The sequence below is a fragment of the Cyrtonyx montezumae genome, unplaced genomic scaffold, assembly GCF_038088225.1.
Source record: "Cyrtonyx montezumae isolate F1298 unplaced genomic scaffold, pur_monq_1.0 scaffold_23, whole genome shotgun sequence".
In the NCBI taxonomy this organism is placed as follows: Eukaryota; Metazoa; Chordata; class Aves; order Galliformes; family Odontophoridae; genus Cyrtonyx; species Cyrtonyx montezumae.
Genome location: NW_027071970.1, coordinates 5,274,947 through 5,301,890, shown reverse-complemented (window position 1 = coordinate 5,301,890; position 26,944 = coordinate 5,274,947). Strand labels below are relative to the sequence as shown.

The following is a 26,944-nucleotide window of genomic DNA, read 5'->3' as shown; positions in this document are numbered from 1 at the left end:
ACAACCCCAATTAACTCTGGCAGACAGACCACCACTTCTGGTGCAACTGGAAAATGAACAGAAATGCTTTTTCTGGATATACAAGGAGTCAAACTGTTCTCCCCTGGTGCTGCTAAATTAAAATAACAAAAAAAAAAGGACATTTACACATGGAGTTTGCTGAACAAGATTGGCTATGGCTCAGGGCCATCTAGACAGAGGTTCAGATGATGTTAATGCCTTACAGCTAGGGAAAAGACATACAGGAAAGCTACAGATCTCAGACTTTCTGCACAGAAGAGAAGCTTGCCAGATGCAGGGACTTATCATACTGCACACGGGAAGGAATCTTTCACACACACAGAGGCAGGAAGGCTGCCTCTGCCCTCCAACACAGCATTCCTCCCAGTGCTTCATTCTATGGTCATTAGCTGACCCAAGTGCTCCAAGGGAGGCTGTCACCTTTGGCTTCCCATGGGCCAGCTGCAGCATCTCTTCTCCAGTAAGACAGATATCAGTAACCCATGTGCTCTCAGGGGTGATCAGTGAAATGACTGCAGAGCTCAACATTAAAGCAGTGCTTGGGAGCAATGGGTTGATTATATCTGCTGGAGGACACCAATGAATAACACTTCAGGGGGTTAGTAATACAACTCAGGGAGATAAATTCATCACTGTATACTTAATAAAATGCTCGACCATAACAGCATCCACTGGGAACTCTAAGTGGCTCACAAGCTGGCCAACAGGGCAAAGATATTCCCAGAGGCACCGGCACAAGCAACAGGATGCAGTGGTGGGAGTACCAGGTTGGCACTAGCTGTGCATGTGCAGGAGACTCCAGCTGTGCTAGGAAGCATTGCTGCTTGGTGGCAGGCTGAAGGGAGACTACAGCTTCATACCAGTGGGGTTTTGCATCAGCAAACAAAGAAAATCAATGCTTTGTGTATCTGACAAAGACAAATTTTACAGTGGGGGATGCTTACACCTTCAATTATGCAATTTATCACTTTAATAGAAAGCAGATTCTTCTGCCACTGAGCTGAGGCACAGAAGGGAGTTTGGAAAAGAGTTTCATATTGCTCTCTTTTTCCTGGGAGCAACAGTCGGGTTTTTCAGCTGAATAAGGTAAAGAATCTGATGTTAAGCAGATGTGCATCACAGAATGATAACTAATAAGGATCTGGTGACTGCAAGGTGTGTTTCTGAGATACTTCATCCATGCCAGAAAATGATCACGTCCCAATTATGTTACTTTTAAACAATTATTTGATTAATTGCTCAGCCTCCTTAAAGTGAACACTGTATAATAATCCTAAAATGAACACAGTGAAGATGTTCTGCCTGGTAGCCCTGAGCCCCAAAGAGAGACACCAAATGGCACTGATCAGAGACTGAACTTTGAAAGCAGAAGTGGAGAAATGAGCGTTGTGCACCAAGTATTTGTGACATTGAGAGCCTGACTGCAGCACCCACCACGGAGCCTTACCCAGCTCACCTGTCAGGGTAGGGGCTCCAGGGAGCCCAGTTTGGCTGTAAGGGCAACTGTTTACCCTTGGAGTTTACAAACACAGGAGTGTCAACATACACCTCTGTTCGCAGCTAATGACAGCCTGTAGGGACATGAAGCCTTAACCCATTTCCATCTTTCCTCTTTACATCATTCCTGACAAGCCAGGATGGATCCTGAAGCAGAGAGGCATTAAGACATGTGCCAAAGAGACACTGGGACCATACCCAACCAAGGAAAAGAAATGGGTGTGCACTATCTAGTGTAGACACAAAGCTGACATCTGTCAGAAATGTTTTCTGTGTACAATGCACTAAGGTTGGCCAACTGTAACATAACACTGAGTAAGGATGTAAGCATGTACATGTTTGTTTTATAGATACAGCCTGGCTGACTGCTGTGCACACAGGCAGGACAGTAACCTAACAGGAAGTCTGGACATACAAAAATGCTCCAATAGCTGTAAATGGCATTTTATCTCCACTTTTATTAAGCTTTTCTATCAATTACTCAGAACTCACCAAAATGCCACAGGTAGCCCTCGGGTTGAGGGTATGTGTACCAGTGCAAATTTCATCCCCAAACACAGTCAGTGCCCCATCAACACTCAAAGCCACCATCCCTCCTCCTTCAAATGCAAAGGTTTCTGTGTCAGTACCAACCCAGCCTGCTTTGTGCAGCATGCTTCTGAAAATGAAGAAGCAGCAGGCAGTATTCTCCTCCCGCACACCATGCATGCACAGAAAGGAACATCTTTGCTGTGGTAATTATTTCCTGAAAACAAAACAAAATAAAAACACGCCGGAATCAATAGCTCCGCCAAAACCAATTCATTTGTTGGAGGTTTCAGTCCTTTACGTAGCAGCCACCGTTTTCAGTGAGTCTAAAAATCTATTTCGTTCCCCTAACTGCAAATCCAAGCACTGCAGCAAACACCAGCGATGAGCAGAAGCAGTGCTGTGGAATCCAGGCTCCCCAGCAAATAACAGTATCACAGAGGAAAGGAAAGTCCCTCTCAACCATTTCTACTACAGATGCCAAAAGCAAAGACTTCGCACCTCTGCCATCAGTGGATGAAATCACTCAGACACGTGACGTGCAGCTGACAATGGCAATGACCCTGAGTGCTCCTTTTCCCACACAGGAACCTTCAAGCAAACCCTGTCTTTCACAAAGCATCTCTTCAAAGCAATCCTTCAGGGGCCAATCCTGCTTTGTGACACGTGTTCACAAAGTTGGATGTAATTTTAAAGAGAAACTCAGTACAGGAAAGCTGTGGCTGAGATGAGTGCTCTGAAAATCCCAGAAGCACTGATCCCTCAGGGATGCATGTCTTACATGAGGTTCCTGCACCACTTCTTATACCATAATCAGGGTATAAGCCACCAAAGAACACTCGATTTTGCAGATACCATGAGAGATGAATGAAACCAGAAAGCTGACTTTCTCTCAGCTAAAATGCATGTACTGTGAGGGTCAAGTAGGGACATTTAAAGGAGACCATCAGGAAGTATTACATTTCCATTTTGAGTCTGAAAATGAGACAAAACAAAGCACAGGGCTTTGAGTGCATTCCCAAATTTCCTGCACTGGTCAGATTTCCCCTTATTCTGCTTAATACCAGCACGTTTGAACTGGACAAATCCTTGCCAACCTAAGTCAAGCTGACCTGCTCAAAATAAAACAACAAAGAGAAAGGCAATTAACTTTTGTTCTGTTATACAAATCCAGCCACTCCATACTCGAGCACTGTGGTGCTCATATCACTGAACTCACCCTCTCACCTAGGCAAGTTTTTCATTCTGAGACGTAATGTAACACCAGTGCCCTCAGATGAACTCATATGGGAAGCATTTTCCCAACAGCTGGTACTCGAGTCTTCCTTGTCCCAACAAAGAATTCAGTGCTGACGTGGAGAGAGAAAGCCATCCTGTAAAACGCAGTCCTCGGGGTACGTGGGAATTCAGCCCGGATTCCTAAGGAAGCAGGACTGCCAGCTGCAACAAGAGGCTGCAAACAGCACGGCAAAGGTGAGCACTGCACTTGAGGGTTTCCAGACTGGAACCCATACCTACATCACAGGTCAGATTCTGAGTGCCAGTGGTTAATGCCTCTCAAAGAGCAGCTGTTTGAAGTAGAAGTATACAAGGGAACAATAGGAACTGGAAAAAGAGTATGCCTGTGATTTTGTACGCTCAGCAGAGCCAAACATCTGCACCAGAAAAAAACTGAACTTGAGTGAATTAACAATGCTGTAAAAAGTATTCAGGAAGACATATAATCATTCTGCAGATCAAGTCCAATCTCTCACAAGTTCTCATTAAGCTAAAAATCACAGTATCTGCAGAACCTGAGACTTCAAGGGCGGCAGTGGTAAAAATAAAGCTGCTGTCCTGTTAGGAAATCTGGAGAACCAATCTGTCCCACTCCCACTACTGGCTCTTTAGATCCTTAGCAGCCAGTCCTTCTCCAAACTGCTCAGCTCTGTTCCCCTGTTGTGTGCCCAGCATTGAGCTTTCAGTTCTGTAAATCCAATCACCCTAGTATGAGGGCAGCAATGACCATGGAAAACATGGACCAGAACCTTAGAAAGCACGGAAAACAGCAGTCCTGGTCTCTAGGTGAAGCACAAACTCTTTGGTTCTACCTAGTCTTGAAGATTACATCTCTGTTTTGATGTAAAGGACGTTTATCTTACATAACATATTAAAAAATAAAAAAAATAAAAAAAAATAAAGCCAACCACAGAAACATCACCACATAAGTCACAGTGAGTTTGCATGATCAGGCAGGTGTACTGGGATGCCCCGCAGAGCCCCACTCTCCTGCAGCTCAGCTTTCCAGCTGATCCTGGAAGTCCTGCTGGCTCCTCCACCCCTCACAGCTGCCCACTAGGAAGCCAGGCATGCATCTGGGCCACACCACTTCCAACAGCAGTGCTGGGACTCAGCAGTAAAGGACTGAAACTGCACTCTGGGCAGCAGGTGACTCTTGCCAGCCTGATGTCTTCTCAGGCAGTTTTTTCCTCAGTACTCACAAAAATGCATACTAAAACCAGCTTGACATCAGCAAGGGCTCAGATGCAACTTGCAAGAAAACATGCCCCTTTCTTTGTGCAAAAATCCAGTTCATGAATTGCAAGGACTTGTCCTTTTCTAGCCGTTCTTGCAGACAATTTTGCACTGAGTTCCCAGTGCTGGTCTTGTAGCTCTCTGGACAGCACGGAATGGGAGCAGTCTTTTGCTTGAGTGGTTAGCAGCCCAAGCAACCATTCTGTTGTTTGTAAATCCTGTGTAAAGTGTCATGGGATTTGGAAAGCTGCTTCTCACGCAGAGGTTGAATCAAAAACCAGCTTGTTTCAATTTCTTGAAAGTACATTCAGGGCTCAGAAGATCCCTTAAAAGACCCCAGAGAAAGATGGAAGGCATAATGGAGAAATAAGAGCTAAGAAGTAATCCCATGCAGTGAAATTGTTTATGTATATGGATATGCCACAGTCACCCATTCCTTTTCTTGATGCTTGGCCTTCGTGATAAAATGCCTTTTTTTTTTTTTTTTTTAAACAAAAAATAGGAAGACATTTTTGCAACATTACCTCTGCAATACATACATCCAGCATTTATCTCCTGCATACTTCCTCTTCATACTTTCAATAGCAATAGTTGCACCCTAAACTTGTGATTCCAACACTCTTACTAGTAGTGCCTACATTAATTATTAATAGAGATTAATCAATTAGCAAAGCCCATCTCAGCCTGTTTCTTACTTCTGGAACTCCAGTCAGATTGATAAACCTATAAGGAACAAGGTGTATTATCATCTCAGCCTTTTCTGTCCATGCTGCTACAGGCAGCAGATAACTCACTTCTCTGTGGCAGACAACTACATAATAAATTACTCTGAAGCAAGAGGCTTCACTGCAGAAGGGAAAACGAGACATAAGATGAAGAAGCAGAGGAATGCTTAAGGACCTCCTCTGCTGTTTTCCTGCAGAGCTCTGCAACCAACCACAGCATTTTCCTACTGTCACCTCCACCCATTTATGATATCCTAGTCAATGCTTTCATACCTGACAACTTGCTTTAGCCTGATAATTCTTTCTTAGTTTCACTTGTGAGGTATTTATATTCTGTTCTCATTTTCCAGACTGTTACCAAATGTAACTGCAATGACAAGATTTTCAGATCTGTCCTTCCTAAAGTTTGCCACGGACAGACCACCTTTTCACATGGCTGTGTCACAGAACCATCAAATGCCACAGGCAGAGACACTGTGTGACCAAGCAATGATCACTTCAAGATGTTAAGTGAGAAAGAAAAAAAACATTGGTCCTAAGGGAGACTGTCTTTTAAAGCAGCTGAAAGCTACTTGATTGAAAAAGACTCCTGCTACAAATGATAATCCACTCCAAGCATGGAATAGGAGCTGCACCCAGCTCACTGGTCTGCACCCAAGTGACTAATGAGCAGACATGAGCAGAAGGGGAAACAGAAGGGTTCTCCTGGCAGCAGTTAAGATACTGCTCAGAAAGAACAGGCGGACAAGAAAGATTCTGCTGCACCATGCAGCATGGACAGGCCTGGTGTGCTTTCTGTTTTCCCAAGGACATGCTACAGAAATCACAAGTGAGATTTTAAAGCGCACGTCAGCTAACCAAGGAAGTCTTCACCCCACTGCAAAATTTCTCAAATCCCCTTAAAAGCTGTCAACAAGTGTGAGAAAAATGTCATGCCTTAGCAACGTTTCCTTCACATCAACCACAGGCTGTGCCTGGAAAGTGGAATGGGGCAGGAATAGCCCAGCCCAGCACAATACCTGCAGGAAAGATGGACTACAGGATTCCAGTCTGCCTTCCATTAGCTGCTATCTCTGAGCCTTCCAAGATGTCCTGAACCATGCCAAGCTAACAGAAGGTACAGTATGGTGCACTGCCATGCAACAGAAGACAGACAGTTCAGATGCAATTGCAGGGAGTAAATCAGTCATGACAAACAGCCTTCCCTCTGTGCAATTTCTTTCCTGCCAGCACAGGTAAGGGACAGGCAGGTTCATCGCCCCGTCTGGATGCAGAAGGACAATGTTTCTGCTTCATTTCCCCACAGTCCCTTTTTAGTGAATTATTAGCTTTTGTTCCACACAAATATCAGATGTAGCATGAATAACAAGACAATTTTGGCAGCAGTTTACTATAACACATAGCTACAGACAGAAGTGCCAGGTAACTATTAGAGCAATCTGAATCAGCTGCAAGTCATCCAAAAATGAATGTGCATGGCAGTATGGAGACCAGTGCTCTTCTGTATGCTATATACTAGCCAAGCAGACTTTCTGGGTACAGGCATGGAAGCTGTTACCAGCAACAAGTCAGAAAAAGACTTTTTCCAGAACCTCATCACACAGTGTGGACAGTTCTTGCCAAACACATGTATCCTCAGCAGCCACAGACATCTCCTGGGGCCTGGCACGTACCAGTATGCCAGCTGTGCCAGCCCTGAAGGAAAGAATCAGCCCCCTGCATGCTCCAAAAACACAACACAACTTCCTCTCTCTTGGTGGCCAAGCAGCTCTCTGCAATGGGACTGAGGATGTTGTTTCGCAGCTGGAAAATCAGCTCCCTGTGAAGCCACCCAGCTTGCTTCAGGGAAAGCTGCAGTGACAGACTGGGGTAACGGCAGGAAGAGGTTCTCACCAACATCAAAAGGTTGTGGCACAGCAGTCATGTGCTGGGAAGTGCCAGCTGCTCACAGCCCAGTTGGAGAGGTAAAGCAGCGGCGCTACAGTGAAGAAAAGCTGTGCTTGCTGCTGAGCATGAGCTGTGCTCTAGGTCCATCAGCAGTGCAAAGCTGGAGGATGTCTACACAGCTGCAGAATGACTCTGTGCTCCTGACAAGGTAACCAGCAGGAGAACCTGGCCCTGTGACTAACCAGCTGCATAAGTTATGATGAGCTCACTCAACACTGACATGCCCTGTGATGCTTTCTCTGGAGAGGAAGGGTTGCACAGAACCATGCTTCCAGCCAAACGTACAGCACAACTGCAAGCACAGGGACCCCTGCAACTGAAGCACAAGGAGTTGTAACTCCATCTCTGCCAGCTGCCATCCCTGTGGCTGCCAGCACAGTCCAGACACAGTTCCTGGGGCAGGACGGAATGTGGACCAGCAGCTTGGGAGGCATCCCACATCGCATGCAAGCTCTCACACCATTTGTTCAGAAAGAAGTTCAGCTTGGGCAAACACACCTTCCTCACAGGTGAGGCAGAGATGATACACCCTGACACATCTGTAGGAACTGCAGCTCACAGCAGCAAAGTGGACCAGTCTGCAGCACAGCAGAACCATGCCTCCACACAACCTTCCCAGACCAGGGCAGCTCAGAGCACTGTGGGCCAAGCACAGAGCCACAGGAGGTCCCACAGCCGTACTTTAGGAATAATGAAGATAGTTTCTCCTGTGGAGAGTCATGTCATTTGTAACTCATGCTGTGTTCCAGTCTTCTTCCTTATCTAACTCAGCAGAACATATTTTTCTAAATTAATGAGAAAAGAACATGAAGAAAATGCATACATTCTTCTACCCTGTACCATAATACACACATGCTCTTCAGATAAAAGATTAAACACTTACAGCTTTACTATTTAGCAAAGACATGGCTTCTACAGACAGAGCATGACAGGAAGGACACCTGGAAAACATTTTGCTCCCTTCAGGAAGAGACAGAAAATTCAGGCTTTACAGACTTTACAAATTTCAGTAAAAAGAAATGATCTATCTTTTCTACTCCCTCTCCTCCTGGAAATAAGAAAGTGTAATCTGATCTTTGACTCTCACAGCCTGACAGTAAGTAGATGTAGTTTACAAAATGTAGGAAGCTTTATGCTGAGTTTCATTGCTGGCTCGGACGCACTTTAAAGGGGACTGGGAAAAGCTACTGCAATTTCAAACCACCAGCAGCTAAGCTGCACACAAAGGATGTTCAGACAGTTGAAAAATCCACAAATTCCCAACTGAATGCAGGCAGACTATGTCTGTCACACCAATCTTCTTTCAGCAATGCTCCTCCTCCGGAGCTTAACACATCCCTGTCACACAGCAGCCTGTTATTGCTGACAGCCTTCTATCATAACACTCCTCTGATCCCAGCAAAGGGCTCTCATCTCCACCAGCTCTCCAGCAGCACACTCAGTGTAGCGGGAAGCACCTTCTTGTTTCATTTTTCAGACTGTTTGGGAAGACTCAAACAGCATCAGCAAAGAACAAAGCTGAGCATCCCACCATACACTGCTCACGTTTTTCATTCTCTCGAAGAAAAGTAGTGTTTTAAGAACTCCTTCCAGTGAATTGGAAGCACTTAACTTGAAAGGTTCTGTCAGTAACAGATGGACAGAAAGGATTGCTCTGAAGGGCACAAATCCCTTCAGGGCAATGAATGCTTTCTGGAGACGGCTGCACAGCCATAGCTGTGTGTATTAACACTTCTTTTAAATGTCGAAGCAATCCAAGGTTTCACAAGCAATGATTCATTGATGTTTTATGCTGTTTTGAGGCACACTACAAAGCAAACAGCTTCTGAAGCAAGAAGAGCAGCCCAACAGTTTGACTTCCAACATAATCGCTCTCTCTCTTCAGTTCTTAAAATCACATAAACTGTCACTGCACTCAAGCTGTCACGCTGCTCCATTCCAACAGACTACAGGGTCCCCAGAATACCACACTGGTTAGAAATAGACAGCCATGAAAGCACGTGGCTGGTGACAGGAGGGCACTCCTTCCAGAAACAGCTGCCCCTGGAGCGGAGGTGGGGGGAAACCACTGAAACAACTCTGCATCTCTCCTGCACGGCCCTGCTCAGCTCGCAACATGCAGCACAGGAGCTGCCAGCACCCAGCGGCTTGCTGGCAATGCTGCTCTTCCCAAAAGCTCAGTGCTGGCGATGCACTTTCACACAAGCACTAATTTTATAATGGTTAGTTTGAGTTTTTACCTCATTGCTCTGCTATTTTTAAACGTAGGGCTGTAATCGAAGGCGTCTGACTGCCCAGCAGAGAGGGGAGCCACGAAACTGCGGAGACTTTGCGGTGCTGGCGGCCTCTCCAGGGCACAGCTCACATACAGCGGGAGGACACGAGCATGGTGCCTGAGGCAGGGCTCTCCACCTTGACCCACAGCTTCCCTTTCCCTTTCAACTGCTGTTCATCAGTCCTCACAGCTTCAAAAACGTGATCAGAAGCAGTAGTTTTCCAAATCAAATTATTTGGAATCAACACAGGTACTGTCATTAGAAAGAGCCACTCCAACCCATCCTGAGCGATCACTGCATACATGCTACTAGCTGGAGATGAAGAGGAACAGTGACTCTGGGACAGCATCTATCATCACAGGCACCAAAAGCCGGTGAATTCACTTTTTCACTCCAATCAGTTGCTTTCTCCTTGTCTAAATCATAGCTCACGGTGTGGCAACAACACATGCTGTGTGGATTACGTGATGAGTTGCACATGATCATGTTACCTAGTGTTTAAAACAAAGTATTTACTTCACAAATATAGTACAGGCATAACAATCTCCATCTCTGTTACTAAAAATGGCCAGACTTGTACCACAAGATAACTGACATGCATTAGCTACCTTATAAAACCCAGCAGTGGCAAGGCATTACAGATTGCTTTACCAGGAGGTAGCAGAATGAACTCTGAGCTTCCTTCTGCCCTTGCAGGGAAGCAGACAATGGCACAAGCCTAAATTCTGTGTGAAAACCAACATGCTCACACCAAGTACTCGACACCACCTCACCAGCCGATGCTCAACACTAAGGAAGAAGGTTAATGAGTCTGAAGAAGGAATCTGCACTTCTGTAATTTGAGTTTTGAAGGGCATGGCTTCTCTGGTATCTTTAGGTGCTGAAATGACAAGTGACCTGTAACACTACTCCTCATCTGTAATAATGTCCTGCACTGTCCGGGAAACAGGCAGCCTAGGAGATTAAATGTACCACCCCTGCTTCCTGGGAGATGACCGCAGGAAATGCATTCTAAGTTCAACCCTAAATCACACTAAATAATAGCTTAATTATTTAAGAGAAACCTTGCTCCGCAACCCTGCTCCATCCTGCTAACACATATAGAACACTATACAAAGACATGGGGGTTTATTACAGTTTAACTTCTACCTGACTTTAAAACAATGACTGAGTCCATTCTGCCCCACTATCTCCCCACAAAGCATCAGGAGTTTGCTTTACTCCTTGTTTTGAGTGGAGCCATCTTCAGTTATCAGTACTTTGCTGTGCTGCCACAGGTGAAACCTGCCCTGTATATTTCATCTGACTTGGTATCCGCAGAGCAGAGGTGACCTCACTGCAGCTTCCAGATAGCTTAGACTACAATATTTTACAGTGGTTTCTTTAATAAGGTCACAGCTTTGTTCTGTGCAAGTGCACACTGAACAGACAACTACTTCTGACTTAATGTCTCCAAGCTACACAGAGTCTGCCAACATCTGATTACCTTCACCATTACAACTTTTGATCTTATTTCTAGCCTAAATACATTCAGCTTCAAGGCATTCCCTATTGCATCTCCTTTGGTGCAGAAAAATAACTCTTCTGTAGAAATACTGTACAAATATAACTGCAGGCTTTAGCTGTCTCTGAGGAAAAACTCCTAGCCTATAAGAGTCTAACTCTCCTCGCAGCCAGCTTCTGTGACATGTACAGACAATGAGCTAAAACAGCATAACCCCGTTCTTCCCTCTTAATACAACCTGTCACTCTTCCTCCCACACACAGACTACCTCGGCTGCTGGTTTAGGGTATCTCTCAGAGTAAAACTCCCTGCCCTCTCATGCGTGCTGTGTAAAAACTGGAAAAAAGGGCAACAGCCCAATCTGCCAGTATGTATTTTCCTTGGCACATTAATGAACAGACAATGTGCACTGACATTTTTATAATACAAAATATGAAATATGTCACAGGAATGCAAGACTATTGCTGGTGTAGGATACAGCTTTATCTCTTTAGCCACGCATGTTCTAGCAAGGAAACGAAGTCAACGATTTCATTTCAAATCAGAGGGTTGGCTTAGAAAGCACATCTTTTTATCCTTCTTTAGGAGTTCTGACTGCTGCACTGGACTGTACGTCACTATTTCAGTACAGAAACAGTTAAAACTGTAACAGCCTGCAGATGGCACTGAAAAAAGAAAAAAGCCTATACCTAGGGGCCCCACCAGCCTAACAGCATTGCATTTCCATCACTGCACACCAACTACATAGGTCTTAATTGGAGCTAATGCCAATGGATCTGCCCAAAGATGTGCTCACTAACAAGCACGAACACAGAGCTATGGCCCTGGTGGCTGCTCAGCGTTCAGATGAGCTGTGCTTACTTAGGAAGCTACGGTCAAAGTTTACACTATTTACCTGGGGGCTGTAAAGGAACAGCCCATCAATACCCATGCTGCCAAGTGGCATGGCTGAAGTGTGGATACATGCATGCACAACAACTTTGCTTCAGCTTGTACAGGAGAACACTGTAAGAGCAGCAGCAGACTTCACTGGGATTTTCAACTTGAGTACAATCCCAGATTCTGCAGCAGGCCAAGACTGCCCACGCAGAAATCTGCTCTGTTTCATCTTCACAAATGACAGACTACTGTCTTGCTTCAGCAGGGATGGAGTTGTTTTCTTTGGAGTACTGTCATGGTTTTATGATTTTTGGTACTGGTATTCCACATCATAACATCATGTAGTGCATTTAGAGTTAAAGAGTTAATGCTCCAGCTCCGTGGATCATCGATAGTTCCAGGTATACCTGTCTCAGAAGAGAAGAAGAACTCCATTCCCCAGAGGACTTTGCGATGTTTTGCGTTCTTACGTGTTTACGCTCAGAGGGAAAGATAAAAACTGTCTGCGGTCACGGGACACTCTCTTTCCTTTGGGATCGACTCAGCAGTGGGTGCTCGCTGCCGTCCGCCTTCAGCGTTAGCGTAAGGCCTTCGGTTTATCGGACACTCTCTCTTGCTCATTTTATTTGATTTATTAGCTTTAATTCCAATTATATTGTATTATATTGTGTTATTTTGCTTTCCGATATCTTATTTAGTAAATTAGCTTTCCTCCTCAGATCGCTGCCGCTGTTTTGTTCCTAGGCCCATCTCCCTTTTCCCTTTTCCCTTTCCCCCTTCCCCTTTCCTGGGGCGTGGGTCCGTGGGTCCCCCGCACCAATCGTCACGGAACCGGGCCGAACCTGCCCGTAAACCGTTGACATTTTTGGCGCCCAACGTGGGGCAAAACCAGCTGCCTTAGCCGAGCAGAGACATACTTTTAGAGTGAATCTCTGTCTCTCGTTAGCAGGCTTATCTGTACTGCAGGTGCTGTACGGCAAAACACGACCTTGAAGTCTGGGCGTACTGCCAGTTGTCCTGGGATATTTGTAAACTTTTTGGGTACTGCCAGCTAGTTTTAGAAAAGAAAAAAAAATGCTTTCTCTTTTTAAACTGGTCTTAAAGGGACTGCATTTCATCGGTTTTTCCCTTGTAATGCTCAGAACGTACTGGGACTTAATTAAGTTTGCCAGTCTGATCCATGGAGCTTGGTCTCTATATGATAAACTAAAAACACTGATGGACATACCTACCTGGCTTTTGTATCCTGGCCTCTCCTTTGAATTCATTATGCGTTTTCTGAATGCCCATCCAATGCTTGTTATGATTGTGGTGTCAGTCTCCCTGAATGTACTTTTACTCAGTATTTGTATTTATAATATTTTGAGAAAACCCTCTCCAGAGCCAGAGAATACTGACTGGCAGGGAGTTTGGAGGGACTTAGGAGAGACTTTAGAGAAATGGGCATCACCGGTGTCATGGAACTTTTCTCCTGAACACCTGCAAGATCCTGAGAACTTAAGCAGATATTTGAGACAGGGATGTTGCGGCTCAAACAGATCTGAGGAGGCCCAAATTATTTGGGGTCTGGCTTATGCTTACCGGGCCTTATTCAATACTATCCCAGAGAGGCATAGAGTTTTTGAAACAGAGCGAGAGAGTCTCCGAGCCGAAAGGGACAGTTTCCTGATCCAGAAAGAGAGTCTTTTAGCTGACAATCAGACTCTCCAGTCCAATCTAGACGCCCTCCAATCCGAGCGAAATGCCCTCCAGATCGAGAAAGACACCCTCCAGTCTCAACAAGAAGTCCTCCAATCCGAGAGAGACACCCTCCAGTCTCAACAAGATGCCCTCCAATCCGAGAGAGACGCCTTCCAATCCGAGAGAGATGCCCTCCAGACTGAGAGAGATGCCCTCCAATCTGAGAGAGACACCCTCCAGACTGAGAGAGACACCCTTCAATCTGAGAGAGATGCCCTCCAGACTAAGAGAGACGCCCTCCAATCTGAGAGAGACACCCTCCAGTTTGAGCGAGACACCCTCCTGTCTGAACGGTACTCCTTCAGAACTGAGCGAGGTACCTACCAGCCACAATAGCCCCCGCCCCCCAGCCGGGGGGGGGAAGGCATAATAGAGTGTATTGGACTGTGTGGATTCGATGGCCTGGCACATCAGAACCACAAAAACATAAGGCCCTGGTGGACACTGGTGCACAGTGCACTCTAATGCCCTCGAGTCACCAAGGGACAGACTTAATCTATATTTCTGGGGTGACTGGGGGTTCCCAAGAGTTAACCATGTTGGAGGCTGAAATAAGCCTCACTGGTAAAGACTGGCAAAAACATTCTATTGTGACTGGCCCAGGGGCTCCATGTATACTTGGTATTGATTACCTCAAAAGGGGATATTTTAAGGATCCCAAAGGGTATCGATGGGCCTTTGGAATAGCTGCTGTGGACGCAGACAACGTTAAGCAGCTGTCTGCTTTGCCTGGCCTATCAGAAGATCCGTCTGTTGTGGGGTTGCTCCAAGTGGAGGAGCAACAGGTACCGACTGCTACAAAAACGGTGCACAGACAACAGTACCGCACCAACAGGGATTCCTTGCTCCCCATTCATAACCTGATTCGACAGCTAGAGAACCAGGGAGTGATCAGCAAAACTCACTCACCTTTTAACAGCCCCATATGGCCGGTGCATAAAGCCAGTGGAGAATGGAGGCTGACGGTAGATTACCGTGGCCTGAATGAAGTCACACCCCCACTGAGTGCTGCTGTGCCGGACATGCTACAACTCCAGTATGAACTGGAGTCAAAAGCAGCCAAGTGGTATGCCACCATTGACATTGCTAATGCCTTCTTCTCAATTCCATTGGCCACAGAATGCAGGCCACAGTTTGCCTTCACCTGGAGGGGCGTTCAGTACACCTGGAACCGTTTGCCCCAGGGGTGGAAGCACAGCCCAACCATTTGTCATGGATTGGTCCAAACTGCATTGGAACAGGGCGGTGCTCCTGAGCGCTTACAATACATTGATGATATCATTGTGTGGGGCAATACAGCAGGAGAAGTTTTTGAGAAAGGAGAGAGAATAATCCAGATCCTTCTGCAAGCTGGCTTTGCTATCAAGCGAAGCAAAGTGAAAGGGCCTGCACAGGAAATTCAGTTCCTAGGTATAAAGTGGTAAGATGGACGTCGTCACATCCCTACAGATGTGATTAACAAAATCACTGCCATGTCTCCACCCACTAGTAAGACGGAGACCCAAGCTTTTTTGGGTGTAGTGGGCTTTTGGAGAATGCATGTTCCAAACTACAGCCTCATTGTGAGCCCTCTCTATCGGGTGACGCGGAAGAAGAATGATTTTGTGTGGGGCCCTGAGCAGCAGCAGGCTTTTGAGCAAATTAAGCAGGAGATAGCCCGTGCCGTGGCCCTGGGGCCAGTGCGGACGGGACAGGATGTAAAGAACATCCTCTACACTGCTGCTGGAAAGGAAGGTCCCACTTGGAGTTTGTGGCAAAGAGCTCCTGGAGAGACCCGAGGCCGACCCCTTGGATTCTGGAGTCGGGCGTACAGGGGGTCTGAGGAGCGCTACACTCCAACTGAGAAGGAGATCTTAGCCGCGTACGAGGGGGTTCGAGCTGCTTCCGAAGTAATCGGTACTGAAACGCAGCTCCTTCTGGCACCTCGACTGCCAGTGCTGAACTGGATGTTCAAGGGAAAGGTTCCCTCTACCCATCATGCTACTGATGCCACTTGGAGTAAGTGGATTGTGCTGGTTACACAGCGAGCTCGGATGGGGAACCTCAGTCATCCAGGAATCCTAGAAGTGATCATGGACTGGCCTGAAGGTAAAAAGTTTGGAACAACACCAGCAGAGGAGGTGTCACGTGCCAAAGAGGCCCCACCATATAATGAACTACCAGACAATGAAAAGAGATATGCCCTGTTCACAGATGGATCCTGTCGCATTGTGGGTAAGCACCGCAGATGGAAATCTGCTGTGTGGAGCCCCACACGACGAGTTGCAGAGGCCACTGAAGGAAAAGGAGAATCAAGTCAATTTGCAGAGGTAAAGGCTGTCCAGCTGGCCTTAGATATTGCTGAACGAGAGAGGTGGCCAGTGCTTTATCTTTACACTGACTCATGGATGGTGGCAAATGCTTTATGGGGGTGGTTACAGCAATGGGAACAAAATGGTTGGCAACGGAGGGGTAAACCTATTTGGGCTGCTGAACTGTGGAGAGACATTGCTGCCCGAATAAAGAATATGGCTGTAAAGGTGCGCCATGTAGATGCTCATGTTCCTAAGAGCCGGGCAACTGAGGAACAACAAAATAACCATCAGGTAGATCGAGCTGCCAAAGTCAAGGTGGCTCAAGCAGACTTGGACTGGCAACACAAGAGTGAATTATTTTTAGCTCGATGGGCCCATGAGACCTCTGGCCATCAAGGAAGAGATGCAACATATAAATGGGCTAGAGACCGAGGGGTGGACTTAACTATGGATGCTATTGCACAGGTTATCCATGACTGTGATACATGCGCCACAATTAAACAAGCTAAGAGAATGAAACCTCTTTGGGGGGAAGGGCGATGGCAAAAGTATAAATATGGGGAGGCATGACAGGTTGATTATATCACCTTGCCACGATCTCGCAGTGGTAAGTGTTATGTGCTCACCATGGTGGAAGCAACCACTGGGTGGCTTGAAACATATGCAGTACCCCATGCTACTGCCCGAAACACCATCTTAGGGCTCGAGAAACAAGTCCTATGGCGACATGGCACTCCAGAGAGAATTGAGTCCGATAATGGGACTCATTTCAAAAATTCTCTTGTAAATACTTGGGCCAAAGATCATGGCATTGAGTGGATTTATCATATCCCCTATCACGCACCAGCTTCTGGTAAAATTGAAAGGTACAATGGGTTGTTAAAAACCACGTTGAAAGCAATGGGTGGCGGAACATTTAAGCACTGGGAGAAGCATTTGGCAGAAGCCACCTGGTTGGTCAACACCAGAGGATCCATCAATCGCGATGGTCCTGCCCAATCCAGATCTCTACCTACTGTAGAGGGAGATAAGGTCCCTGTAGTACATGTAAAGAACATGTTGGGAAAAGCAATTTGGGTCCTTCCAGCTTCTGGAAAGGGTAAACCTCTCCGTGGAACTGTTTTTGCTCAGGGACCTGGGTCCACTTGGTGGGTGATGCAGAAGAATGGGGATGTTCAGTGTGTACCACAAGGGAATTTGATGTTGGGCGAGTGCAGTCGTTAATTCCATGTATATACTTATATATGTTATGTGTGTGTGTGCTTAATGCATGTTAATCATTGTTCTTCTATACATATATATCAAACATGATGTAGTGATGTGGAATAAGGGGTGGAATGTCATGGTTTTATGATTTTTGGTACTGGTATTCCACATCATAACATCATGTAGTGCATTTAGAGTTAAAGAGTTAATGCTCCAGCTCCGTGGATCATCGATAGTTCCAGGTATACCTGTCTCAGAAGAGAAGAAGAACTCCATTCCCCAGAGGACTTTGCGATGTTTTGCGTTCTTACGTGTTTACGCTCAGAGGGAAAGATAAAAACTGTCTGCGGTCACGGGACACTCTCTTTCCTTTGGGATCGACTCAGCAGTGGGTGCTCGCTGCCGTCCGCCTTCAGCGTTAGCGTAAGGCCTTCGGTTTATCGGACACTCTCTCTTGCTCATTTTATTTGATTTATTAGCTTTAATTCCAATTATATTGTATTATATTGTGTTATTTTGCTTTCCGATATCTTATTTAGTAAATTAGCTTTCCTCCTCAGATCGCTGCCGCTGTTTTGTTCCTAGGCCCATCTCCCTTTTCCCTTTTCCCTTTCCCCCTTCCCCTTTCCTGGGGCGTGGGTCCGTGGGTCCCCCGCACCAATCGTCACGGAACCGGGCCGAACCTGCCCGTAAACCGTTGACAAGTACCTGGTATGATGCTATGCTTCTGGTTATTGGAGAAAAGCAATGTAGATAATACATCAGTGTTTATAGTTGCTGCTGGGCAGCATTGCACAGAACCAAGGTCGTTCTCAGCAAAGAGCCTGAGGAGCTGGGAGTGAAAAGAATAAGGACAGCTGACCTAAACTGGCCAAAGGGATATTCCACACCATATGACATCATGCAGTAGGAGTTTTGAAGGGGGTGAGAGTTATTTCTCTTCTGCTGCTTGGGGGGCTAGCTAGGCACTGGTCAGACGGTGCTGAGCAATTGCTTGCACACTTGTCATATACAGACATGTATAGTGATAACTACTATCCCTTTTCCTTTTCTCTATCTTGGTAAATAGTTTAACCTCAACCTATGAGTTCTACTTTTTTTTGTGTGCGTGTGTGTGCTTTATTTTTATTTTTTTAATTATTGCACCCATTGCACTGGGAATGGAGGAGTGAGGGAACGACTGTGTGGTGCTGAGCCACAACTACCAAACTGTACTGCAATTTCCACAATCTGCTCAGGAGTTCAATTCCTGCACTCACCATCAGAAGAGAGGCAACTGTGCTTCTACATGCTCCTGCCTACCTTCCTTCCTTCTACCAGCACCTCCTGCTGTCATCCTCCTAGAACGGTGTCCCACTGATCACAGTATTGGATCATCTCAACAGGAACTCAAAGAACACATGGAAAGACCAGATCCCTTATCAGTTCCAGGTTCCTGAATTACACTCTTATATATGCTATTCTCAAAATAAATAAAGATCTCAAATCTAGCTTATCTGAGTTTCTTGGTCAGTCATTCCAGGTCAGCAAAAAATGACAAAGTGAAATGAAACCCTGGAGATGGCTACTTCACAATGTTCATCACAGTATTACCAAGAACTGGTCTTCTCGTTCACCAGCACAGACCAAAGTATCAATATCCCAAGGTCTCTCTGAAGACACAGAAGGTATGCCAAATCCCAGCTATTTCTGCTCCATTCTCTCTGTGTAGAAGTATCAGAAGCCAGCTTGAACCTCTCCTGCATACTGTGGCTGTAAAGAGAAGATGACGTATCTGGACACAGGGAATGTGCTTGGTATGACACGGTGCTGGTCAAAGGAGCTCCCTGTGCCAGGAGAAATACACTAAATCTTCAGTCCACCTGAGCAGCCAAGATGATTCCCCACTCAGGTGACAAAGCTGCCTTTCTGAAGGCTTGTGTGGAGAAGGAGACACCTAAATGTTACAGCCAGACCTTCTGCAAATTCCCCCTGAATTTATGGGCTACTTGACCCAGCAGAAGCCTCTGCTACAGCCATTTGCTCAGAACCCAACACTCCATTGTAGGACAGCAGCCTCACATACAAAGGAGCATTTTTTACCTTTTAAGCCAATTCTCCAGACAATTGGAGGTAAAACAATTACCTCATTTCAGTTGCACACCAAATTCCCTTCTGGTGGAATTCACATCAGCACTACTGCAACTTTATAGCATTTGCATTATAAAAATGTCTGCAAAAGAGGCCAAGAAAAACAGCTTTCTGTTCAGAGGAAGCTCTGTGGTCAAAATGATGTCATAAGAAAGCGCCAAATTAATTTCCTGTGGTTACATCCTTACAGGAAATCCAAGAAGCTCAGCTTTCTTTTTAAACCAAGCACTCATTTGTTGTCAATAACTGTTAATTACGTACCCAGATGTGTCAGTTTATAAACTAAGAACTATCGTGATTAGACTTCATTATCTGGATTCCTCCCAGATCGACCGTTGGGATCCATTTAGATCAGCAGCCTGAAGTCAGCGGAACTGATCAGCACGTGCTTCCCTGGGCTGCTCCAGGGGCTCTGTGCAGGCAGGCTGCTGTGTTCTCAGCAATCCCTGGCAGCTTCCTGCCATTTCCTTCCTCAGCCCCCTCCCCACCACTGGGGGAGGGGCATCTGCTTAGAGCACTGGAGTAGGAAGAGCTACACAGATTCAACTTTTAGCAAGAACAGGGACTCCTAACCAAGAAAAATACAAAACGATGAGCAACAGCTTCTCTGTCTTGCATGAACAGAAATAGGGAGACCAGAAGCGATTTGTGAGGTTTTCCAGCTGGTAAAATAACCACAAAAATGTTAGCAGGTCCCTCCCCCAGCCACAGTCCTTCCTTCAGCAGAGCACTGAACTACTTGAAATAGATCTTTTCACTAAGTCCTCACTGGGAAACCTGTTCTATCTCCCCAAAACCACCATGTATAGTGAGCCTTCACACCTGCCCTGCTGCCCCAAGCCACTTTCTTCATCTGCCATGCAACCCATACTCTCTCTGCTTTCCCACTCACAGTAGAGGGGAATCCACTGGAGGAGGAAAAGAAATCTTTTGTTTCTGTAATCTCCACTAAAATAATGGCTCTGTCCTTATAGTGACCTTTCAGTGGAAATCTCTTGGGGCAGACTCTTCAGTCCCTGCTTCCCTGGACTGGCAGGAAGCCCAGCAGAACACTTGGAGAGCTGAATGGTTAAGACAAATCAGAGCCCGTCCAAACAACACCTACACTTTACACAACACTGTATTTTAAGGTTTGCATGGATTATTTTTCTTCTCAGTACTTTTTAAACAAACTGCATTTTACACAGACTGTGAATTTTTGGGGCAAGGACCTAGCTCATTACTTGCGGGGAAAAATCACAACACAGGACACACCCTAACAGAGCTCAAATCAGTAGCAGATACACCCCATGGAAAGCGATGACAGCCAGTGCACAATTGCAGAGATGCTGTACTGATGCCTACTCAGCATGTCTTTACCTGGAGACTATGAGCAGTGGGCAGGGAGAGAGGCAGAATGACCTGCTCAGTCATATGGAGGCTGGATGGAGGGGCAGACAAGTACCAGCCAAGAATCATGCTGCCCAAACACACATACTGTATCTAACAGAACGTACCATTTCCATTAAGAAAAGGCAAGTGAGAGGCTGGGAAAAGAAATTACAGAGCTTAAAAATTCTCTGAATAGCAAAGCAGACAGACAAGGTTTCTAGACACCACAGATCTTTTTAGAAAACCATGCAGCACTGATTCAGAGTATGGTCTGCTCAATCATCTTCCTACCTCTCTGTCCTTGAGTTTCATGGCGAGCACCAGCTGGTGTCTGTGGTTGGTAAGGGCCTCCCGATAGTTTCCTTTGGAGAAGAATGCGGAGCCCAGATTTCCATGAGCTCGGCATTCTCCCGTCTGGTCACCTGAGTCACATGCAAACAAAACAAAGGTTAGCAAACAGAGGGCCGCCAGAAGAGTCCAGCAGAAAGAACAGAACACATTGTGTAGTGACTCTCCAGCGTGGGAGCCAAGATCAGAACAAATTCATCCTCATTTTTACAGCACAGCCAAACCTCATCCTCTTCTCTGGCCTTCAAAAACTTCTACAATAACCCTCGATCTATTTTTAGAATTATGTTGATTTCCTCTTTGGTCTAACACCTGGCAGCTCACATTCTTCCACATTTATTCCTTGTTCAACATTAGCAATCTCTCTGTGAAAACAAGTGAATGGTTTAGGCTTAAAGGAAATAAAGAGCATGCCAGCTTTCTCCAGAAAGTAATTCTGCAGCTCAGCTCAGAAACAAAGTGTATGTGCTGCTCCCTTCTAAGCCTCAGAAACTCAGACCGTCTTTATCTAATTCTTGGGAATAAAAGAAAAAACAAAACAAAACGATTGCTTCACTTAAGACCCACTTAAGGTTTTGAGCACTTCTCCACAGAAGGTAAGACCTGCCCCCATATATAAGACACCAGAGAACCCTGTAAAACCTTAGCAATTCATTGATCACCAGCACCTTCACACATGGAGGTACAGGGCTGCACAAGCCATCGTCTGCCCATCCCAGAAATTTTACATTTGATTTAGCAGCCAGTGACACGCCACAGAAACCTGAGCGTTATAGCACGATGCTGACCATTCACACAACCATCAGTTTGTTCCACCTGCACCAACCCGGCACTCAAACGAGTGAGATGACAACTCTACCTAAAGTCTTGGCTACGTCCAAGTCCTGCTGCATGTATCCGGTGCTTTTCTCTGTGTTCCCAAGGGACCAGTAAGCACTGCTCAGCGCAGAGAACACCGATCCCCGCAGCTTTAGGCTGCAAGTGCCAATCTTCAGGGCAGCTTCCAGCACAACCACAGAAGCTCCGTGATGGCCTGCAGTCAGAAGTTCCTGGCCAATCACAGACACCACGACAAAGGGGCTCTTGTCCAGCTTCATCTTCTGCAATTGTTGATAGGTTGGCTCCAGGGACTCTAAAATACAAGAAGGGAAGCAGAGTTACTCAACAAACTAAGTTAAACATCCAGAAATCATCCTAACACTTTACCTTCATTTCCGGTAACCAAAGGACATACGAGTTAAGAGCCAGACTGCCCAAATTAAACTAAAATTTATTACAGGAATTCAGGGCTCAAATACATCATCTAACACCCAGTATAAGCACAACGAGACAGGTCAGTTGAACAAGCACGTTGGTGCTTTCCCTGCAGAAAGCACTTCAGGAAGATAGCACAGGAACTCAGATCAGTGTCGTCCTACAATATGAAGGGTGGTCTAATGGCAGAAAGAACACAGAGAATACCTGCAGTTTCATAGGAGATTGGAAATGGGCCATCAGCAGAGTATTTAAGCACTGTAGTTCTTGGTCCTTTATCTGAACATCTAAAAAATCTGTGCCAGTTCAGATACCACAGCACACAATATGCACCAACAGAGGTGACCAAAACTGCAGGAAGAAGCTGCCACCTGCTCTCATAAAGCAGGAGCCGAAGGTGCACCTGCACAACAGCAGAACCACACCTGACAGATTACTGACAATGGGTCTAATTGCTTTTATCAGTCAGATGATAATAAATCCTGGCTGTTTGTTTCAGCAAGGACATCAGTGTAGCAGGACTGCAGAGTTTGCTGCACCCCCACCTGACCATGCCGAGTTAAATTTTCAGAATTTATGACCTTCTAAAGATTTCTAGATTAGATGATCTCACCTGAATCAACATTACCACAGCAAGCTCAGAAAGCCATTTGCTTCTTGTTTTCATCAGCTCTGCCTCTCTACGTTCACTGTGCATATAAAAACACAGCAGATACTTAACACTTTCCTGAAGATGCAAACAGTAAAAATGTGATGCCAGTTACCAACATCCAGTTAAGATTCTGGGATTAAATGCAGACATAAGAGGACAGAAATCCTGTACCGTGCCACCAGAACACAAAATTAACTCTTGCTGATAGAGTCCAGTTAACAGGCATGGTGCTGCAAGAGCAGGTATGAATTCAGCTCCTGAACTTACAATTCTAGCTAGGTAATGCAGGCAAACAGGGAGAGGGAAGAGCTCCTGGTTACTCTGAACTCAGGCAGAACAGGGAGAGCTAGCAAGGTAATGGAAGGGCAGATGTGGAGGCCATTGCATCTCTTGCAGAGAATGGTAAGGGAAGAGACACGACCACAACCACATGAAAGATGTGGCAACACTGATTCACTGATTGTGGAAGGGAGTACCACCTTCCTCTACATACTGTGAAGCTACAATTCCTGAACTCCTTAGGGTCTGCATTTAATAATCTTTAGCACATCACTGATGCTTAGAACTCTTTTGCCTTTACAGCTGCCTCTCTTCTTCTTCTGCATGCAAGTATCCTGGAAGATACAACTCACATCATCTATCCATAGCTCTAAATAATCAATCAGCCAGTGGAATCGAATTCCTAGGGACAGGTTTTACACCATAACACCTGAACAGATCCACGTTGTTCCCAGGCAGTAAGCTCCTGTAAAGGGCCAGAACGAAAAGTAACAAGTACATAAGTGCCTGCACACACAGTGCCCAGCTCAGTGGGACCAAGATCCTGAATATTCATTACATAGTACAGCATACATACACACTCAAATTAAAACTAATACTTTATAAGCAGAGCTAATTTAAAATCTGCCAAAATACTCTGTGGGAAGATAACAACTGGCAAGCAGCAACACCAAGAAGCACAGCAGGGAGAAGCAATGTAGATATACAGCTGTACTATGATGGGACAGTAAGATCATCCAGTTAAATCTGGAGATGCTTACACAGAAATACTGTGTTACCTGCATTCTAAGCAGCAGCCACAGTACCTCTGGGTACCAAATGAAATTAGCCTCACATATTAACTGCTACACAGGATGGAAAATACTACATAAATTTATTTTAAAGGGTGAGAAAAAAAAACCTGAAAAAAAATGAAACACTAAAGGGAATATTTTTTCATTTCAGCACTTCTTGACCCCCAAATCCTAGGGATGCACTGCTGAGGATGGGAATTGTCATGCTCCCCCACTGGAAACACAGCTAGGACACAACAACAAAGAGTCTGCAAAAGAAACAGAGCAACAGAGAATCAGAATAAAGAGGATACTCCCATCTCTAAAATGGAGACAGTTATGAAAGAGAAGCAAAACAGCGTACAGCTAACACCACCTCAAGCTCTACATTATGTCAACGCTCTTCCAGAACGCAAGTGACCTAGCAGAACAGATTTTTGCCTTCTGGAACATAGTGTTTTGAAAAACATTATGATAGTGGAAAAGCTGCTTGAACGCTCTTCTGGGCAGACTCTGGCCCTGAGCATTTAAGACTCTCTGCCCAATGGCCAAGCATGAGAGCACTGTGTGAAACTGGTTCAAGTGAAAACAAAGCTAGGGCCACAGGAGCACACATCTCTCCATCTGCACCAGCACTTACCTCGCATGGGAGACTTCATGGCGGCCTCGACCATGCCAACCAGAAGCTGCAGACTTTTGGGATCCTGCGCCAGCCCTGATGCAAATGCTGCCAGTGCATCTGCATGGCGTCCCAGGTACTGAAGGGCCACGCCCTGTCGGAAGTATGCCTGCAAATCAGAGGGAAGAAATCACTTAACTGGTACAAGTCAAAAGTATCACATCTGTCAGCCACGTCACGCTGCTGGACAACGGGCACATTCAGGTTCTTTGGTCATGCTAACTACAATCAGAAAAATCCAGCACCACAGCTTGCTCATTTACTCCCACCATGTGTGACTACCACAGCCTTTGTGAAACCGCTGAAGTGCCGATGAAGAGCCAGCACTTCATGTTTACCATGCACAACAGAAGATAAAAGGTTACACCATATTAAAAAAGAACTACTCCTTAAGATTATCCAGGAATGCAATGCTGGGAGCCAGTCACAGAATGGCTGAGGTTGGAGGGCAGCTTAGAGATCACAGCTCCATCCCATCCCTTCCGTGGGCTGGCTGTCCCCAGCTCACACTGCCCAGGACCCATCCATGGCCTCGGGCACCTCCAGGGATGGGGCACCCACAGCTCTGGGCAGCAGTGCCAGGGCCTCAGTGCCCTCTGAGTGAGGAATTTCTTCCTGATGTCCAACTTCAATCTTCTCTCTTTTAGTTTAAAGCCACTCCCCCATGTCCTATCGCTATCAGACTGTGTAAAAGTCGCTCCCCTCCTGTCTGTAAATGCCCCGCGAGTACTGGAAGTATTATCTATCCCCATCTGCACTAGAAACCTGTGCTTAAGATACATTCAGCATACGCGTGGAGGTCTTCTTACTTAACCAGGATAAATCTCCAACTAATATCCAAACCGCTATTTCATGAGAGCTTGCAGACACTTTCAGAATCCAACCCGTGGAGGCAGGGATCAAGGAAAATCAGAAATGACAAGAGAAATTTATGGACATGAATATTTAATCCTTTTTCCATTAGCGAGCGTTGATTGTAGAACCATTTTTAATGAATTCAATGGAAGTAAAATTCTTTTCATTAACCTTTAGTATAAATGTGTTCTTATTGAACCAAACAAGCTACTGTACTGGAAACCAATTCAATGTTAATTAGATTACTAGCATTATGCTTTAAATCAAAGAAAATACAAAGAACTAATAAATGTGCAGCAGCCATCATCATGAGCTCTCCGAGCAGAGCCTGCTGTCACCTCAATCACGGTATACACACTTAAGTCCTTTTTTCCCCAGAATTATCATTTAATTACTTTCTCTACCGCTTCATCACAGAGGCAGGTTGATGCAGCATGTCTCTGATGGGGGCCTTCCAGGCCAACAAGGCTGGTTTCACAGACCCAAGACAAATATGCCTGCCTAATCCAATTATCAGGGATGAGGGCACAAATACACAGCATCCAGCAAGGGAGCTTCGTCGTGCGTGCAGGCGAGCCACACATCCCGTGCTTTAGAGGAAGACAGAAGCCTGCCACCCCTTCTCTCATGATGCATCCTACCTGTACAGGTGGCACATCAGAAACACAAAGCAGAATGTCAGTCCAGCCTGTGTGTGAATACAAACAAGAGCCCCAAAGAAAAGCCTCTTAATCTTAACTGAAAGAAGATCTTGGTCAATTCTGCTCCTGCAAAAAAGCCTTTGCTCCTCTCTCCTCCAGTTTTCAGCTCATGCAGAACCCTCTGCACACACTGCGTTCCCAACAGTCCTTTAACAAAATAAATAAAGAGCATTCACAGTGTCTATTTCCTCTCCAAAAGAAGCATTCACAAGTTATTTCGGCATTGGAATGAAGACACCATATCAAGGGAAGAAATCTGCGAGCAGGAAAGGGAGAGAATCACCCTCTGGAAGAGGAAAGGGAAAGGAAGGGCAGGGAGCCAGGGCTGCAGCTGAAGGAAGGAGACACGAGCAGCTTCCCAGCCCCGACACAGACAGAACCTTCCCACGCTTCAGTACACTTCACCATTTTAATCACACTACATGAACATCAGAAGAGTGTTCGCTCTACAATAAAAATCATATTAATTTACCAACGATCCCAGGTGAGAAAAGCCGACTGATTGCTTTCAAGGAGATTAAAGCTACAAGAGGATGATGTTTTGCTAAGGACAGGACAAATGACAGCAGGTGCTTTCTGCCCACAGTTCCCTGCATCCTCAGCACGGTACAAAGACAACGGAACACTCCCTTGCATTTTTTCCACTCTCTGCACTGTTGTATTAGATCAGACCTCACAAACTTCTACTCCAGCTACTTATTTCTAAGGGAAAATGGCACCATAACAATTTCTTCCCCCACAGCTGCAAGAAAACCTTTGAGTCAGATGCAT

General features: G+C 45.7%; 1 protein-coding gene across 2 annotated transcripts in view; it reads right to left on the bottom strand.

Moving 5' to 3' along the window:
- Nucleotides 1-26,944, bottom strand: part of TTC28 (tetratricopeptide repeat domain 28) — a 125,389-nt gene that overhangs the window by 35,376 nt on the left and 63,069 nt on the right. For both annotated transcript variants that reach the window (XM_065738954.1, XM_065738955.1), the window contains 3 exons: nt 24,579-24,726; nt 21,840-22,112; nt 20,924-21,054 (listed from right to left, as the gene is read on the bottom strand). In XM_065738954.1, coding sequence (XP_065595026.1) covers nt 20,924-21,054; nt 21,840-22,112; nt 24,579-24,726 — 552 coding nt within the window. The remainder of the gene's footprint in view (nt 1-20,923; nt 21,055-21,839; nt 22,113-24,578; nt 24,727-26,944) is intronic.